This window comes from Teleopsis dalmanni, chromosome 2 (genome assembly GCF_002237135.1).
Source record: "Teleopsis dalmanni isolate 2A chromosome 2, ASM223713v2, whole genome shotgun sequence".
Classification (NCBI taxonomy): Eukaryota; Metazoa; Arthropoda; class Insecta; order Diptera; family Diopsidae; genus Teleopsis; species Teleopsis dalmanni.
The window spans coordinates 205,386,945-205,407,213 of record NC_051847.1 but is presented as its reverse complement, the minus strand read 5'-3'; the positions used below and the strand labels follow the sequence as shown (position 1 = coordinate 205,407,213).

Here is a 20,269-nt window from a genome sequence, read left to right as displayed (position 1 = left end):
TCTTATATATTATTTGGTAATTGAAATGTGTTTGGTATTTTAAATATTTGAATTATTGTGTATAGTGTGAAAAATGAAATTAAAATAATACCACAAAACAAACTAAAAATATATAAAATAATAAAATAAGTGGTACTGACTTGTCAACATATGTGGTGCTGTCAATTGATGTTGGTATTACCCCAAAATAAAATCAATTTAGCCACAAAATTCGAGCAAAAAATGACAGATAAAGAGTAAATCCAGATTTGAATATCGAAAACGATATAAAATAATTATTTCGTGTTGATTTTTGCATGATAGCGTCTACAGTTTGATTTATACCATATTTATTGGCCACAATAGTATACACAGAAAGTGTTTATTTTTAGGATTCGTTTGATTAGCTCTATTAGTTAATGAGTATATTACTAAAAGATTGGTAGAGAGAGAGTCGTATTTTTGTATCTCTTACGATTGTAGAAAATAATGCTATAAAACCATACATAAAACTAATATTAATTATATTCTTTTATATTCATTGCGGATTTTGAAATTTTAATGCTTTTCCCTTATCTTCCACACTCTAGCTTTCCACATGCATCGTTTTTAAAGACAATAAAATCACAAAGTAGTTGTTTTAATTATTCAACTTCAGCGTTACATCAAGAAAGAAATTCTCACTTGCCGCTTGCAGTTCGTTTGGAAAAATTTCGTCAGAAACAACAACGTCAGCAACAGCAGCCCACACAACAACAGCAACAACAGCAACAAGAAGAACAACAACAGCAACCGAAACAATATCAAAAAAGTGATGAACCAACCTTATCAGCAATTCATATAAAGAATAGCATTAACAACAACAATAAAAATTGCAACACTTTTTCCACCTATAAAAGGTCACCGACGTATTGGGGATTATCAGCTGCGCAAACAAGCGAAGCAACATTAGGGCAAAAGCTTAGCAATAATATATTCAACAACAACAATAACAGCAATAGCAGCAATTATAACAACAACTACAATAGCAACAAAAGCATTTTTATTGATTTAGCAAATAGCGATAATTTTGCAAAAAGTACTGAGGTATATGAAACAGATAATAGCAATAACAACAAAAACCACGACAGCCACGACAACGACAAGAGCAAGAGCAACAGCAACAGCAACTACAGCTATGCTCAGCAGCAACAATTTCAATTGCAAGGCTCCAGTTTAGTTGCAAACGAACCAGAAACATTAACGGAACAAACTTTTAAACGTGCTCATGATAACACAAAAACTAAACGTGTTATTATACGTAGGCGTGTTATTAAAACAAGCAAAGATAGAGACAATACATTAGCGACATCAGCAACTACAGCAGCAACAAAAGCAACAGAAACAACTATAAGGTCCAACAATAACAAATTAACGGTTGCATTTGATATTCGCCAGGAAAAGGAGAACTGGTTCAAATGTTTACTTAGAGTTTTAGGCTTATTAACCATATACAAATATGTCACTAACTTAGCAAGTGCACAAACCAATGCAGAAGCTGAACTTGTAACTGCACCAACAATAACAACAACAACAAAAAGTTCTAATAATAGTTGCAGTACTTCTAACATTCCCAAAGAAACGAAACAAATCAGTTTTAACATGTCTGTTTTACGTACGATGAAACTTAAGGAACGTCTGGCTATAAGCCTTGGCGCTACACTCATATTACTCACATTACTGCTGGTGGTAGATGTGCAGATGGATTTCGGGGTGACAAATCGTCACTTCTTGCCAACACAGTATCAGCACGAACGCATGAGATACGTGAACGACAATGATGGTGTCGGTGTATTCCGAGATTTTAAACGAAAATTCTTACTGAAGAGGTAAGTTCATAAATCGAATATAAAAATCATGAATATATTGTCTTTAAAAATATTGTCAAATAACTATTTTATACCACTTTTAATATGTTATCTACTTATTCTATTTGTAAGTTAGTTGAAGGCAAATGTATGGGATATTGAGGAAGAATATCCGATTTGTTTGTCTATTTATTTGTCTATTTGTAAGTCCTATAGTAACATACATAGTTCCAAGCAAATATAAGGGACTTCGTAAAAAAAAGCATATATATAAATGGTTCAATTTATATGCTTAACGTTTAATTAAATTAACTTACCTAAATTTTCTTAAACTAAACCAAGATAAAATTTAAAAACTAAAATATTAATCCTCCTAACTGTATAATAATACAGAATAAAATATGACAAGGATATCAATGCAGGGGAACACTGTGACTATATTATGAATTTCTATGAAGAACTGATCCTAACCAAACAGAAAGTAGGAAAGTAAGTAGGGTTTAGTTGAAAGAAACAATGATTTTGGTTAAGAATTGTCTATCATTAAACGGAAGTCTTATGAGAGTCTTCTACTTTATTATATTCCTCCTGAAGCAATACCAAATGACCCTAGCCGAACTGAAAGCAGGAAGCTCCATTCTGCTCATCCAGAAACAATGACAAAGTCGAATAGTTGTTTAAATTTTGTTTAGACGTCTAATTTTGTAATGTATATTAAAATGTTCCGAATGGGCTAGAATAGAATAGCAAATAACCAAAGTATTTCTATCTGGTAATCAAGGAAGAACCCATCTAAGTTTTAACAAGAGTAAGGTTGTGTTTGTATAACTGTAGCTGAGATTATGAGTATCTTAGTGTTGCTAGTTTATAAAACTAAACTAGTCAATTTACTTAACATCATCGAAAATAATTCAGAATGTTGACATGATACGATTGTAGAGGTTATCTCATAGGACCACTATCTGAAATATAAACCAGTTTCTCAGTTGTTCAAATGGTTACTCCTCTAAACAGTGTTTTTATCTAAACAGTGTTGAAGCTAGTTGAGTCAGTGCACTTGAGCACTTTTACTCTCTATTAACTGTTAACACTAAAATAAAAATAAAATCTATTCAAAAACAACCCATACATAGGTCATCCTCAGTAAAGGAATAATACTGCCTTGGTTTTTGTACTATGTATAGATTTAAGGAGCTAAGAGATTTACACAATATGTTCATTTGCCCTATTACCGACAAAATAATTAAAGTAAATATTTAAATTGTTGGTTTTTTTTAATATTGTATTAATAGCTTCTGCTTTTTAGAAAAATTTTCCTTTTTTCCTTCAAATTTTTTAAAATATTTTATAGTTTTTTTTATTCATTTCCTTTATCCTACGTATTTTAATATAAATAACAATATCTCAGTTTTGAACCTTTCTTTGAATGATAATACTGTTTAGAATATTTTTTTAATTCTTCTTTTAACTATAAAAAACACAATAAAGATATTTTTATGTAGAATAATATTTTTTTAAAGATTGTACAAGAACTTAAATAGAATTGCAATTGAAGCAAGTAATTATTTTCTCTTGAAAATATTTAAAAAAAAAAAATGTGAAATAAATTAGAAGAGTACTTACACAAATTAAAATTTTAATGTATCTAAATAAAATAAAAAACAATTTTTGTTTTTTTTTTCGTCAATTGACATTATTTAGAGTTCAGTTCCGACGTACCCGCAAAAATAGTGCAAGTAATCTAATTAAGGAACTAATTACTGAAGCATTGCACATTTGAACGAGAACATTTCCATGAATTCCTTTTCAACAAATTCACTCACAAAAACTTTTCATTTGCCATCAGACTGAATTAAAAACAAAAATCCTTCCAAATTTAGTTCAAAATCTTTAATGTACTTTTTCTGAGTTTGCTTTGCATTATACTTATTTGTATCCTTAAAATTGTTTTTTTCTACTCGTAATTCTGTGGATTCCTAGTTTATTTCGTTTCACTTGATTTAGTCTTGCTACTCACTTGATTTTGTCTTGCGGATAATTAGGACATTGGTTTTCCACGTCAAAAGTTTAACGCCTTCACGACAGCCAGGATATCGAAAAGTTTTTAAATACGAAGAAAACTAAACCAAAATTGAGACATTCTGACTAAATAAGAAAATGTCTTGGTAATGATTTTTTTATTATTTAACAAAAAAAAGCACAATAAAGCAAATTTCCTGTCACTATTGAACTTTTTCGTTTCCGAAGTAGCAGTAAATTTGAAAGCACTGCAAATTTGGCTCCAGAAACTATAATTGTACTTGTAGAGTTTCAAGTGTCCTTATATCGAAAAATTGTGATTTGGAATATCAACAAAAATAAACAACAACGAAAAAGCGAGACCACAAAGCATGCGGCGTCAGCTTGTCTTGGCAAAAGAAACTTTTCTTAAATATATTTTCCGGTGATGTTGTGGCCTCAAGTTTTCGCAAAATTTTATTTTTCTTTTAATTTTTTTTTCTAATTTTTATATTTAATATAATTTGTTTTATAAATAATTTAATTGATAGGTAAGTTTTTTTATACATTTTGGACTGAAATCAAAAATGTAAGCTTATAATTTAGTGGTATTTTAAATTAGCTATTAAAAACTAACTAAGCTTGCTTTATAATTAACATTGATTTATTTCTCAATACATATTATACTCCATCAACTTCAGAGTCGCCTCTGTTTGATTTTTTCGCTTATGTTACCGTAGTTTCTAGTTTGATAAATATTTTGACCACAACTTCCTAGATATATGTTGAGCTAACTTGCCGATTTCTACTATTTATTTCAAAATAATCTCCTTTTGACATTGTGCGCTTTTGTCAAAATAGTTTTCAGTTTGAAAAAACTGAAATTAGAAGAGAGAGACAAAGAAAAACACAGAAACAGAGAGAGAGAGTTAGAAACAGTGGGAGAGGGAAAGAGAGAGAGACGGAGAAAGAAAGACAAAGTGAAAGAGAGAAAGGGAGGGAGAGAGGGAGAGAGAGAGGAAGAAAAAGAGAGAAAGAGAGAGTGAAATATAGAGTGAACGAGAAAGAGAGAGATAGAGGTAGACACAGGGAGAGAGAGAGAGAGAGCAATAGAAGTACAGGTAGAGAGAAGGAGAGAGTAAACTTTTAAGCGGAACTTTGCTTCATCAATTTTTGTTTCTATCTTAAAATTACTTGTGAAAATGTTGATAGTATTTCATTTTGAAACGTTCTCATTTGTCATAAAAACTACTCAGTGTACTTTCCAAATATTGTAACTAATTACTTGATATTTGTATTCCGAAACAATCTAAAAATTCGTTATGTCAAGATGAAAATTTATGGATTAAAAAAATTCTTCACTTTTATATCCCTTTTTCTATATAAAAATATAGGTTCCTGACATAATATATACAATTTTAAATTATATGCTGAAAGGTTGTACTGAGTCCTTGGGTAAACATATGATATAAATCAGTATCTTAACAAATGTTTGAAGGTAGAATTGTGAAAGTGAAGAAAATTATGAATAGATCTTATATAAAACTCTGATACGTACAAGAAGTACTAGTACTATCTAGTACTATATCTAGTACTAGATATTTTAGTCATATACTAGAAGTTTCTTGACATCAAAAGAAGTCAAAAACCCGATTTTGAATGTGGAATAAGTATAACCGTGTTGACTGTTATGTAATACAGGTGGTTATGCTATAAATGACGTATAAATAAATTATTGTTGTCTGCACTATTTTAAAGATCATTTCAATAAATCTTGTTTAATATGCCTTCAGATAGTTTATTCAGTTACTTACAAGTACATTAGGCTATTAATTAGGTAAACTTGGTGGTCTATATTATAGGTATATAGGTATATGGCTATATTATATATATAATATGGTTATGTTAGATTAAGTAACTGCTGCTATATCACTGCGTAAACGTACGTATATAGCCGTTTTGATACTATTAGGCTCCTATTAAGAAAATCTTCACCGCTCCTTTTAAAACCAACTACAGTACCATATTAATTTCAAAATAAAAATATATATACAAAAAATACTATGACATATTAACTAATGTGTGTTATATTTTAATTAACAACTCATAGAAATTGTCAAGAGTAGCAGAAAAGATTCAGTAAAATAATAATAAATAATTGATTTATGACTACATTTTCTTATTGCAGATTATGCATTAGTTCTAATTAATAAAACAATAAATACAATACTTGTTTATGAATAAACAATAAAAGTTGATAAAACTCTTAATTTAAATAAGGCAATTGAAGTGTGGGTTGACTTTTGTGTGACAGAGTTGAATCCTTGACAATTACAGTGCAATAAATATAAACGGAAAATGAAATCAATTGATTTCTTCACATAAATATTTGCCTGATGATGAATATTTTTCGATATGCGAAACAGATATATGTATATGGCCAACAGCAGAAATCTCTTGATTAAAAATTTCTTTGGGATTTGAAAATTTCCTCAATCTTTTCTAATTTTAAGTTAAAATTAATTTCTAGTCAAAGAACATAACATTCTTAACTTTTGTTTGTAAAGTAAATTACTTATAATTTTTTTATATATCTTATTATTGTGTTAATATAGCTATCAAATCAAGGTGTGTAACATAACTTCAGTCCATCATTGAGTGTGCCTATTTCTCTTAATACTTTATAAATCACTTTTAAATGTTACATATATGAATCTTGTATTTGATTTACTCACTCAAACTAAAGTGATAACTTTTAATTAGAAGTGCAATAATTAATGCATAATTGAAAATTACAACTTACGCTTTGGATTCATTTCAAATCCTCTTCTTGCCAATTGAGTTCCACAATATTAATGCTTGGTGGTTTTGGCCCATAGCAATTGTGCTGAGAATAAACTTTATTAACTTCACAACGAAACTAGGTTAAAAGCTACGTTATTTAGTATACCCGTTGGCAATTTTAATATTCCTTGAAACTGCATTGGTCAGTGTTTTAATTTATTCCCATATTTATTTAACGCTTAAACCTTAAGTCAAGACCGAAGAAACGCCAGCACACATAAAAGTGTGGCTAAAGTTGGCAAAAAGTTCTGTGTCTTTTGTGTGTAAGTTTCTGCGGCAGAAAGTTGTAATTCAATTAAGTAGCAGATTGCAATTGAGAAATGCATAAGCCATAAACTATAATATTCATATTTTTATTCGCAAACTAAACGGTCGAGCAACGCAATAAAAACTTATGACGGTCTACCTTCCTACTTCCTGCTTTCCTACTTTCCTGATAGCCTGCCTGACTGCCTGCCTGTATGCCTGCCTGAAAAGTTCTGAGTATTTTATATGGCGACACAATATATGAACCCTTTTTAAATTTTAATGCTCTTCGTATTTGTGTACTGCTTTTGTGGCATCAACAGGAACTTAAGCATTAAACTTTGCATATTGACGTGGAACGCTACTGCAACTACTTGGAAACGTTTCACTTTAGTTTTTATTTTGCTTGAATGCGGTTCCGGAAGTTGTGTAATAACATATCAAAACGTTATAAGTACCGGAAAGTATTTGATAAGAGAAAACTCTTTGCGCTCTTCAAGTATGAGCCAAGCATTAAGTTCAAGCTTTCCTAATAGTGACTTTTTGCTCATATGACTTCATTGTTAAAGTCAAAACTCAAAATTATGCAACTTCGTAGCTTGAAATATTTAATATTTTGGAAAAAACGTAGTTCACTTTATTATAGAAAGACATAAATATGAACACTTATGGTCTTGCGTCCACATGACGTCTATTAAAACTGAATTTACATATGAGTCGTAAGACTGCAAAAACCGAAGGTATTAAAAATGTGCAAAGACTTTTGGCTTATGGGTTACTTACGCAGCTATGGAAGAGTATATAGAGTTAGTTTACGAACTTCGGACAGGTTAACTTTAATAAATATTATATTATATACCTACGTATAGAAAAGTTCATAAATTTATGTGTAACTATATTTCTTTTAAAATATTTATGGCTCGTAAAATGTTTATTTATTACACATAAAATGCGTTATGAAGAGTGATTAAAAGTTATATTAAAATTAACAAAAACACTTGGAATAGAGTAAGTTATTGCACTTCCCGAAACGTCTTTCTCCCAGTAAATGCAGGTGTCAAGCTATGAATTATTTTGTTAACTAATTCGGTTTTGTGGGGACAACATTTACACTTATAATAACGACATCAAGACCATAATTTTATTAATTAAATTTTTTTTAATATTATTTTATTTAACACATTTTATTTAATTAATAAATCATAAGAAAATGTTTATGGCGTGCTCAATAGATGAAAAATTATTGCTTCGACAGATTTGACAGTGTAATGACACCTCAGCTAAACCTATAATTTGGAGTGACAAAAAATGAATAAAAAAAATAAAATTGAAATCAATTTAATTCAGTTTAACAAATGTAACGATTAAACTAGATTTTATATAGAAAGGAGTAAATAAAAAAATATACACAATAATTTTATTTCAATTAACTGAATGTTTTTGACCAATCATACAGTTATTTCGAGTAGTGCCAAATACCCGTCATTAGTCTACACTCTGACTTATGGAATTTCAGATCAAAGCCATATATTGCAGTAATGTAGGTGCTGCAAATTTTAAAATAAAATTAATTTTTGAGTCCTCTAAATCGTATTGAAGCCGATTTTTTTTTATTATATTTTCATTAAGTTGATTAAAATAAATTTATTTTTAAGTTCTTCGACTTAATGGATCAAGCTGATTGTAGTGCATAAAGGCTTTAGCCAAACCCATAAACCATGAAATGACATTACATTACAAGTTTTTCGAGTTATTTTTGATTTGAAATTTTTTATTTACAGTTATTGAATAAAATAGGCTTTTTTAATAAACTTCATTAACAATAAATTCGGTTTATATTTATAAACAAAGACAATTCAGTTTCACTTATTAAATAACATAATTGCACTTCAGGCCAACAGTGTATATATGTTAAACACTTATTCCATTAAATGTTTTCAAAGAATACAAATAATTGATAGTTTTAGGAACATATTGGTAGTCTGCAGAGTTACTGTACTTGATAGTGTTATCATGTCACGTATAGCAGCGCATTGATTTACATATTAAATCCCAAGGAATGTTAAAACATTGGCTTAAGAGCATTATAAAGTCCAGGTTTTTAGTTGATATGTTTTTTATTCATATGGGTTAAAGACATAGTATTTTCCTAAATATTTGGATTATGTGCGTCCACAACACCAAACTTATTTGCAATGTTCTATTTAGTTCCCTTTGATTAAGGTGGAATCAACACACTGCAGTTTTGAGAAGCTTGATTTCAGTCGCTCTCTTCTGCAGAATCATGTATATCAGAGGACTCTGACAGATCTAACTAGAGTAGTGACTCTAAGTTTTCAATTAGATTGTGTTGATTTGCAACTGACACAACATTTACATAATTAAATTTGCGTAAGAGTATGAAAAGGTTGTGAGTTAAATACCGCTGAAGCTAGGACCCAGACATTTGGGAGACTACTGTCAAGCTTCTTTATTTTGTTTTGTCTTTCATTGAGATATATATTAAATAAAATATAACAAATTGCAGAAATAGCAACATATTTTGTTGAAATTCGTTATTTTGCAATTTGTATATGAAATTAGTGACTTTATTCCACACTCCTTATGTCCTTATTCAAACCTAATACATATTCTTTTCGGAAACCCATATAAATCAAGATACAGGAAGAAGCCGAATTGAAGCAGCTAAACAATAAGTCAAAATGGAAAGGTTTAGGATGATCTTAATGACATAAAGAGATGCTAGTAGTTAGGGAACTAAAACTGACTAAAGAGAATATATCAAAAACTGAAATGTAACACTAACAATTTTAAGAATGATATCAAGATTTAAAAAATATTTTTTTTTTGTTAAAAGTATTTTTCTTAGTTTTTTCTTAGCATGTATTAACTCTAAATATTACCATATATATGTAAATTGAAAAATTTTACTTATAATTGAATCTTTTCTAACTAATCGTTCATCTGGAATTCTACTTTTTACTCTGAACTAAATAATTTTAGTAATTATTGCCCAATATTTTTGTGTTGAAATTAATCGATAACAAATTTTGGGTTATAACTCAACTCAATGTTGAATTTAGTTATTTGTTTAAAATCATTTTCCCTACTCCAACTGAATACAAAATAGTTCTTTTAATACAAAAAGTTATTAATTGGAATTGTTCGGTCCTTAATCAAGAGTTCACCAAACCAAACCACAAAAAAAAAGAAAGAATGACAAACCGCAAAATGCACATAAACTAACCTGCAAAATGCAACCATTTTACGAGGCTCATTACATTTATAATTAAGTCAACATTTTTGACTCGAAATTCGGAATTTGCGAGAATATCCTTTTTTCCTACATTTTTGCAAATAAGTAACAAAAACTTTTCCGAAATGACAACAATGCCACGTTGTTGGCTGCACTGTACCCATATTCGCAGATCCAATTCATCGCACTAAAATGCGAAATTTCACTAATATTACTAGTACAATGGCCTTAATTATGGTTTGTTCGCTTCAAAGGTACTTAATTAAAAGTTTGTCCTTTACAGAAACTTCTCAACAACGGAAATCGGTTGTTTGAAATAATTAAAAATGAAGTTTTACAGCTTGTAAAATGTCAGCAACTGCAATAAAGTTAACGTATGAGATGTGAAGGACAGGTTCAAACTTGAAAATATGCAAATGAAATCGGTATATAATATCAATATCCCACAAGTTGGATTAAATGATAACATAATACTACCCGAATATATTTTAGATGGTCGGAAAGTAAACATTTACATAAACATTTATTCACTTTATCAGATTAACATACTGTTTTCCCTTAACCAATATATGGAAAATTTTTAGCATAATAATTTATTAGTTAATATGAACTATCAAGAAGGTTAAGCATTGATTGATGGGACAGTTGTACTAACCATAGAAGTTTGGAATTATTTAATCTTCAATATTTAATCCATGCCTAATAAATTAATCTCTTTTGCTTTTATACACTTGTGCTACCGTAGTTTCGAATTTAGTTACGGTCTTTTTGGTTTAGGTTTTGAGCTTACCTTGTGATTTCAACCTCATCTCATTTGTCATTAAAAACCATTACCTCTCGAGTATACTTTTGAGTTCGGGGGTTAAAAAAAGATACCCACGAACTCCCCCGAACTATTTCAAATTGATATTCCATATTTTGCCAGTAGTCAAATTTGATGTCCAATATATTTATATATTCGTAATCCCTCCAGTGGTAATTCCGTTAATAGCAAAAAAAATCTGTTTTTTTTTACATTCATATCATTGAAAGATATGTCAGACCTCACGTCAACTGTAGTGTCTTTTCGACTTTACTAAAGCGTTTGTATACCTCATGAATGCTTGGTTAGGACACGAATGATTAAGGTATGTAGTATCACTGCAAATTATTTATTGCGTGCGTTTAATTATTTTACTGGGGATGGGCTACAAAATCACTGAAAGGAGATAAGACTTATAGTTACATTCTTTGTGAGGGTATCTGGCTTTGCTACTTTATGAGAGTAACAGAGCGAGCGGTTTTATCTGCGTCTAAGATAAAGACAAAATGCAAAGTACAGTCGCGGTGCCCTTGGGTAGTGGGAACATCGAGTTTTACTATATTATATTTCTAATTCTATTTTACATGCTATTATTTGGCAAAAAAAAAATTAAATAAATTTTTTTGTTGGGGAATGTATTCCTTTTATTAACCATTGTTATTAAAATTTTTAATCATGTAAGCAATTATAAACAATGATGAGATTTATTGATATTTACGTTTAAAAGAGATAATATATAAATTTATAATAAATTTATTATTATTTTTTATTTTAAGTAATTCTTTAAACAAACGAATATACAGTCAGCGACAAAACTCTACATACACCCCCCATTTTTGCTAGCTCGTAAATCCAAGGACATAATAGAAAAAAGTAATGATACAGTTTTGTTTAGAACTGTTTTTTAATAATAATAAACAAAAGAAAATCCATTCATCAATATAAATTAACAAAGTTATTCGAAAAAAACCTAAAAAAATCATTGACAAAAGTCTACATACACTTCATTGATTTTTAGATATAGTCGACAGAAATATAAATGTTAAACGGAAAAGTACCGTTTTTCATATTTCATGCTTGTGGCATGAGTCATACATTTATATAATGCACTTAGTTGTGCTTTGAGAGTGGTATTTAATTGACACGATGGGTCCACGAAAAGAATTTCAAGTGATATGCGAAATCTGGTTATTAAGCATAGAAATGAAAAAAAACCTTATGGTAAAAGTATCAAAATTAGTAAATTTGACTCGATCAACAGTTCAGACGATAATAAGAAATTATAAAAATACTGGTTCTCCTGAAAATAAACCTCGCAGTGGTCGCCCAAGGATACTCATACGTAGGGATGTCAGCTTGGTTTTAAAAGAAGTTAACAAAAATCCGAAAGTAATTGCCTTAAAATTAGTCGAACACATTGCTAATGCAATTTCTAATATTTCTAATATTTGTATATTGCAAATATATATTACATATATGTACTTAATATCTTTTGTAAGGAAAATATATAATACATATATATAGCAAGGCATATTATTGAATCAATTTAAACTAACTTTTAATCAATGTTGCTTAAATTTTTGTAAATTATTAAATCACATCCTAGGATATTCGAGAGTTTAATTAAACTTTGGCAAAAAGTGTGACACAAAACTGCACTATTTCTCAATATAACCTGATATTTTGAACTATTTATATCTTAATATATTAAGTCTATTAGAAATCAGATAAATCACTTTAACAAAATTTAATTAAAAACTCATCATCTCGTCATCCTTGAAGTAGCACAAGTAATTGCGGAAGTCCTGTTTCTAGTTAAATAGATTTTGAAAATAAAGTTAATAATAAAATTAAGTAACTTGCTACATCAAACACTTTAACAAGTCCAATTTACTTCAAGAACCTAATTGTATGCCTAAATATAGCAATTTATACTTAAATACTTATTTACTTAAAACTTTATTAAGCCCTTCGAAAAAATTAAAATAGTTTTAATATCTTAAAATTTTAGAGTTTTGTCGTTAGAGGAGAGTAAAATGCAAATTACGATGAAAAAAAAAAATAAAAATGCAAATATCCGCACTTGAAAACTATACACCTGAGCGCATAAATTAATTAAAAATCTTGTAATCTCTAATATAAGATAACAAAAGTTGCAAACTTTTGCTGCTAAATGGAATGTTGCCATGGAGCAATCCTTGCAACATTACAAACTTAAGTGTAATTATTTACTGTAAACTTTTAATAAAAGTTTAAGTTCGAAACTCTTTTTGCAGTTTATTGAAACTGTTTGTTGCTGCCTATATTAGCCTTGCTAATTTTTTTTCTATTTTTACGTTTCATTTAACAGCAATTCATCTGGTTCGAAAGAAGCATCTACACCGGCCACAACGCAGGCACGTCCTGGCAGCGCTGCAGGTGGCAGTGCTGGTAGTCAAAGTGTTGGTATGCCCATCAATTCAAAGGAGACTGCACCTGATGCGAGACAAAATTTCCTCACTACAAAGAAGCCCACACCGCATGATCGCTTTGATGACTTGTCGAGAATACTGCTTGATGTGGTTGGTCAGCAATACACGCACGTCATTGTGGATAGTAATTTTGATGACGATGAAGCCAATCCAACGTTAGGTGAAATTATGAACATGAAACCAGGGTAAGCCACTGTTAATAGATTGATAGCTACGTTCATTGATTTGAAATTATTTGCTTGAACATTGGACTTTTGTCGAAAATTAAGGGAGTTTAATTGCATTACATATTTTAAGACCATGAGTCGAATAGCACTGACATGCTGTGGTTTGATTAGATCATTTGAAATGAAATTAAAATCGAAATAACATTTTTGTGTATTTCCTACGAAATAAAATTAGTCTAGTTTCAAAAAAAAAGGTGGAAACCATTTTAATTGACAGTCCTGTTGAGGGCACTCAACTATTGGGTGAATAATTTTCATAAAACGATTGTCTTTTTATCATTATTTTAAATAATTGAACTCTTTTTAGTAAGGCAACTCTCTTTAATGGACAATTATAGCTTTACACTTAAGACAGTTCTCACTCTACTAGCAAAACCATTAAAATGAATTACGAATAATTACTTAAAGTAGATCTTTTTAACCATTAAATTATGGCTTCCATTTGAAACAATATGGAAAAACACCTTCAGAAATACCGTTTGTTAATCAAAACAAAAATAAATAAATTTTTCACTATTACTCTTTCAAAAACTTATTATAAAAATACCCATTCACTTTTAAGTTTGATGTATGACAAGGATCCATCTTATCTGTTCCATTGCTTATTTATGTCCTAGATAAAATAAGCATATATGACAAGATCCAGTGTTCATGGACTCCATTTACCTAATTATGAAATTACAATGATGGCATACATCCACTTTATCTTAGTTGCTCTAGTGTCCAAATTAAAATGGGGTTGCATTTTTTCCATCCTTTTCTTGTGAAAGCGAAAAACTAGATGTTTTCAATCCATAATATATCTCGATAGCATTAAACTAAATAAAAGCTGAGTAGTGAAAGATGTTCTTTTCAGAACCAATGAGACTAGAGGCTGGTTTTATTAGAACTAGAAATTATGACACCTCAATATGTCATATTTTAAATAAACAAATAAACAAGGAAGATAATCGGTACAATCCTGTCAAAAATTCAGAGATGGTATCAGAAAGTATCTTATACTTGAGCTGGTACTAGCCAAATTAAAACTAAAATAGTTATTTAGGAATGCAAATGCAGTTGTATAGCGCATACTCTTAGAATTCCAAATAATAATATTGGTTCACAGGAATTAAGGTTGAAGTTATCAAATTCTTGGAGCTTTAATGACCCAACCATCAGTTGAAAGAGTATAGTGTAGCGTTAAATGCTTGCATTATGTTTTACAATAAGAGAGAATATATAGTATTGAACTTTACGATTGTACAAGACAAACTAGCGTAGCAATAGTTATTTAAAAACGCAGACGAGTTTTAGTCGGTTCTAGGTATACCAATGAGTCAGTCATATCTTGGCAGAGAACACTAGGATGCGAAGGTACAAACATTTTTGTTTGGACTTTGCTTTTTGAAGTGATTTCAATATCACCAACAATAAGTTATTACGTATATGTATATATAAAAAGCATAGCATTTATTTAATATTAATATATAAATAATTTTATGCATTTTTTATTTAAAGTTTTTATTTTTTTATTAATAACACTATACGCTTTAGTAGAATTACTTGAATCCATTTAAACCTACAAAAACCACTATCAAATTCGACAACATACGCATACACCTTATGCTCTGAGACTGATTCATCATTCGCAACCCCTAGCGAATAGAAAAACTCTAATGAATCAATTTCAAGAAAGTATCGACAAAGGCAAGAATATCGCATAAAACTTTATTTATCGCTTAAAAACTTCACATAAATAAAGATACTTAAATAAATCAAAATGAAATAAAAACTAGAAATATCCTTCGCACTATAGCAGTCGGCTATGGAAATGTCGATTGCTTGTGATACAATATAATCATTACAGCTGGAAGAGCCGTAACAATTGTTACGGTAGCTGAATAAATGTAAAAATCAATTTCCTTTAAACAAGAAGGATAATACATTTTGTATCTCAAGTATCGCATAACAGGTGCAGGAGCAGATAACAACTCTCTGATCAATGGGGTAGAAGGCATGCAGTGAACAATAGTTTTCACTCAGCTCAATTCGGTTTACAAGCGAATACACTTGCATGCATTTGTGCCTGCGCTTGTTGTACATCTCGAGCTGTCCTGGCACGGAGTTGCCGGAGGTAAACAGAAAATTGTGAAATGATTTTAACAAAAATTTACGCTAGATTGGCGTGGCACAGATACACAAGTGGCTTAAATGCATGCCAGATACATAAACTTATGTGTGCGCAAAAATCGTATATGAAAATCATATGCAGCAATATTATTGAATATTGTACACACATTTCTGTTCGAATGCTTTACGAGTTCAATGTTGTCATGAGGATATGTGGATATGACGATATGAGCACACACGCACGTCTAGATTTATATGAACACACCAGTAAAATGATTTGTACTCGGAATAATAAATGAGCTATAAAATATTCATCATAAATTGAATCAAGTTTAGCTCTGATATGAAATTTTTTATCTAGAATTTTTTAAAGTACAAAAAATTTTCTTTAAATATTTTTCAAAATTGTTGTTTTTAAACGACATAAAATGATATTTCAAAATGATAGAGAAAATATTCCCTTTACAGGAATATATTTTTTTTAATCTTATAGCTTTATTTAGTATCTAGTATCATTTGAATATATTAAATAAATCTTCTTAAAATGTTGTGCAGTTTTCATCGAGTGCATTAATATAATTACTAAGCTTTTGATGAAAATTTATGAAGTATCTTCTAACTTTCTAAAAACTCTTTACTTAATACATTTATAAAGTATTTATAAATGATTGACTAGCCGTTTCCCACAAATATCACAGGTTGCAGTACAATTATTGACACATAATTTTTGAAAAATTCGAATATAAAAAAATATTAAAATTAAATAATAAATTTATTTATTTTCATATTAGTTATTAAAACTAAAAAACAACAATTACAAACTAAATTTGGGAAATGTTATGATTTAACATAGAACATAACATAGAATCATTTATTTTGTGTTTGGAAGACATTTCCTCTATGATTGCCTAACATTCGATTTTAGAAAACACAGATTTTTACAAGAAAGTTCTTTCATGACAGTTTGTCCGACTGCTCAATAGTCAAAACAAAAAATTTATTGAACTATATAAATTCAACTGGAGGGTTTTATTTTATCTACAGGGGTTTCTTGTGAGGGTTCTTGTTATATTAAAGCATAAATTATTGCGGGCTATATTAGACAGAAGGCTGTCTTTAGTCGCTGAAGATGAGTCACTGCAACTATGTAATGGAGCAATTATATTGGTTGGATCATGCCATTTGATGTAAAATACAAAGCAGTTCAAATATCCCAAATTGTAGCTTGAACTATAACCTTACGAAATTGACAACTTAGTCTCATAAAAGTTGTGAGTTTTGTATGGAAGAAAACAAGACCTCAAAATAGGTGCTGAGAGTTTTTGTGGCAATGTTATACAAAACAAGAAAGCACTTATGTGAGTATTTCATTTCAATTAAAGTACTAAAAATCTGTATTGAGATTCAATACTATAATATTAAAGAAAATGTTAGATTTGGAGAAGTACTCGGCTGTGTACAATTTTGCAATATAATAATTATAATGAAATTCGCTTATTTATTGTTTCTTTTATGTTATGATACTGAGTCGAAAGAAACTCTTTCGACTATATCCTTGTTAATGCTGAACATTCAGCCAAAAATAATGAGAAATTATTCCTTTTCCGATTATGTTGCATTTCCTACAGTAATCCTTTTCCGGCAAGCACACGGCCACCATTACAACAAAATACACAAATTTTTAAAACTTATTCCCTGTCAAAAGTATTTATAACATAATGTTATATAAAAAGCTACACAATAAATTTTTAATAGGAAAAATTAATTTAAATGCAATATATGTGAGATTAAATTACTTAAATTTATAAAAATGAATTCAAAAAAAAAAAAATTCACAATTGTTCTTGATGTGTCATCTATTGAAGCATGAGTTCATAAGTACACAATCGCTTCTAGAATTTATTGATTTTAAATATTTAATAAATGTCAGTAAATATTGATTTATTGTTTGCAAAATTTTTTAAGTAGAATAAATTTAACTTAAAGTTTAATTTGGCTGTCAACATGAAAAGGTTTTATGTCAGTTACAAAGATTTACATGAAGACCCAAGATAAAAGGGACGCAACTGAAAATTCATTGTTCGAAGGCAATGAAGTAAAACTAATTTCAATGAAGAAAAAAATTTAAATATTCAAATCTTTAAGTAACTAAATTGACAACATTTCAATAAGTTCGACAGTCTTTGAGTACTAAAACAAGATGACTGACATTTAAGTTGTCAGCTGATGCTCATTTGTTCTCATTGTTTCGCATTGTTTGATATTAAATTTGAATTGAATTAAATTGATGAAGTTGTTTGACTTTCGAAATTATGCAAAACTTAAGCTGATTACAAACTTCAGACATTTTATAGGTTATTGTTGATAATAATATTTTTTTTTTGGTTCATAAAATTTTATATAGATATTAATAAAGAGGTTTGTATACTATTTTAAGGGTACCGAAGTGGTCTAGCTCTATATTTTATGAACACCTTCGAAGCTTATGTGGTATAATTTTTAAAGATAAACACACAATATTTATATAAAACTTTTTACTTCCCCTCTGCCCATTGTAGCGCAATTATATTTGCAAAAATATTTAAATTTTCCACTAATTTTTGGTCTAAATGATTAAGTTTTTATGCAAGTTTTTGTAGAAATTTAATGCATAAACTTTCCTCTATTGTTATGAAAATGTTGGCATTTTTTCCAAGTTTCTTGAGTATAACTTTAAGTCAGCCTTTCATTGAATCTCCTTGGATTTCATTGTGCACTTGTGGAACATCAGCTGTTGACTTTAAATTTTACTGACATTTCTCTATTCAACAACGGATAACAAGAAGCTCTTCATTTTCATTTTCAACTGGACGGACTGGAAAGATATTTTATTGTGGGTTTTGTGGTTACATACTTTTTTAGTCTTCATCCTTGCTATTTTACGTGGCAGCGCTTTTCCTTTTCAAAATTAGAGAAAATAACTTGTCTTTTTGGTATTAAAACTTTTACACAGCTTTTTTGCAGCCATTTATTTTGTTTATTTTTTGTTTATTTATTTTGTTTTCTAAAAATTTACTGACAGTTGCACATACTTAAAAACAATTTTGAACGATTTAATTTCTCAGAATTACAAATATTTTTGCAATATACAAAACTTAAGACTTTTGGCAATATTACAAATTTTTTATTAATTTATAAGAAATAGTATTTAAAACAAAATCTCTTATCAAGCAACTTCTGTTTTCTTTGCACTTAAGCAATAATAGCATATTATAGTAATAATAATAGATAAATTAACAATAGCAAACAAATACATCATATCTTTTTTAAATATAAATAAAATTTAGATATTGAAAATTTTATTTATTTATTTTTGCAAAATATTCTTTTTATTGCATACTTTTAGGGTAAAAATTAATATTTTTCTTTTTTTTGATGAACAATCTTTAACAAAATGTTAATGGAGAAGGAGAAAAATTTATGCTTAATGGGGCTGTTGCAATTGGTTTTTCTTTAACATAAAACACTAATTATTATATCACCCATATCTAAAAATACTTCCATCTATAGACAAAAACAAAAGTATATTTAGCATCTAAGCTTTAAAATTCAAAAAAGGAACTTCAATATAGAGTATCATCCTTCAATATTATCACAACCAATATTTACTTTTCAAGTTGTCTCAATTATACTCGTAATTGATATGGATTAAACAGAATGACACTTTTTTATCTTTTAAACCTTACATAAAATCACCTTCAATGAGTACTCTGACCTTTAACTTCTATGCTACCTTTTCATGCTCACAGGATATGTTTTGTCAACTTTTACTTGTTACCACATTCCCACTTACGTGCAAATAAAACAGCTTGATGAAGCAATGGAAAGTTGCAGAAAAGTTAATAAATACCCTTCGGACTCACCATGTTTAATTGACTCTAATTACATTCATTCATTTTTCTTATAGAAAAGATACATTTCTAGTTACACATTTATTCCAACATTTTGTTTTTCATTCTCTTTTAGTTATTTAAGTAAAAGAAAGTCCATTTAAAAATAAAAAAAAATAAAAATCTAAAATAAGTTGATCAACCACATTTAAGGATTATTGGCTTACGATATTTAACTTTACTAAAAATTAGCAATAAAAAGTCAAAGCAGAAAACTTATAATCCACTAATGAGCACTTTCATTGATTAAAAAATTAAAAGAAAAGTAGAGTATTCTTAATAGTAGAAAGAGAATTATAGAAAAAATTATCTTAAATTTATTTCTTGAAAGTAAAATTTTTCTGGAATTTTACATTTAACATTTATAGTAGAATGCATAAGAGAATAATCATTTATGAAATACTATTTTTAATTTGTGTTTTTAAATGCATTTATCATTTTTGACTATGTTTCTGTTTAATTTTAATCTCTTTAAACGACTTTGATTCAAAACAGGATAAGATATTAACTATGATTCGCAAAAGCCTTAAAAAAATTTGAAATATAAATTGGAAGATA

The 20,269-nt window shown here is 29.0% G+C and overlaps 1 protein-coding gene across 1 annotated transcript in view; it reads left to right on the top strand.

Moving 5' to 3' along the window:
* Positions 1 to 20,269, top strand: part of LOC119686222 (extracellular serine/threonine protein CG31145-like) — a 172,520-nt gene that overhangs the window by 116,597 nt on the left and 35,654 nt on the right. Inside the window, exons 6-7 of the mRNA XM_038100736.1 lie at positions 570 to 1,847; positions 13,323 to 13,628. Of these exons, the coding sequence (XP_037956664.1) occupies positions 570 to 1,847; positions 13,323 to 13,628 (1,584 nt within the window). The remainder of the gene's footprint in view (positions 1 to 569; positions 1,848 to 13,322; positions 13,629 to 20,269) is intronic.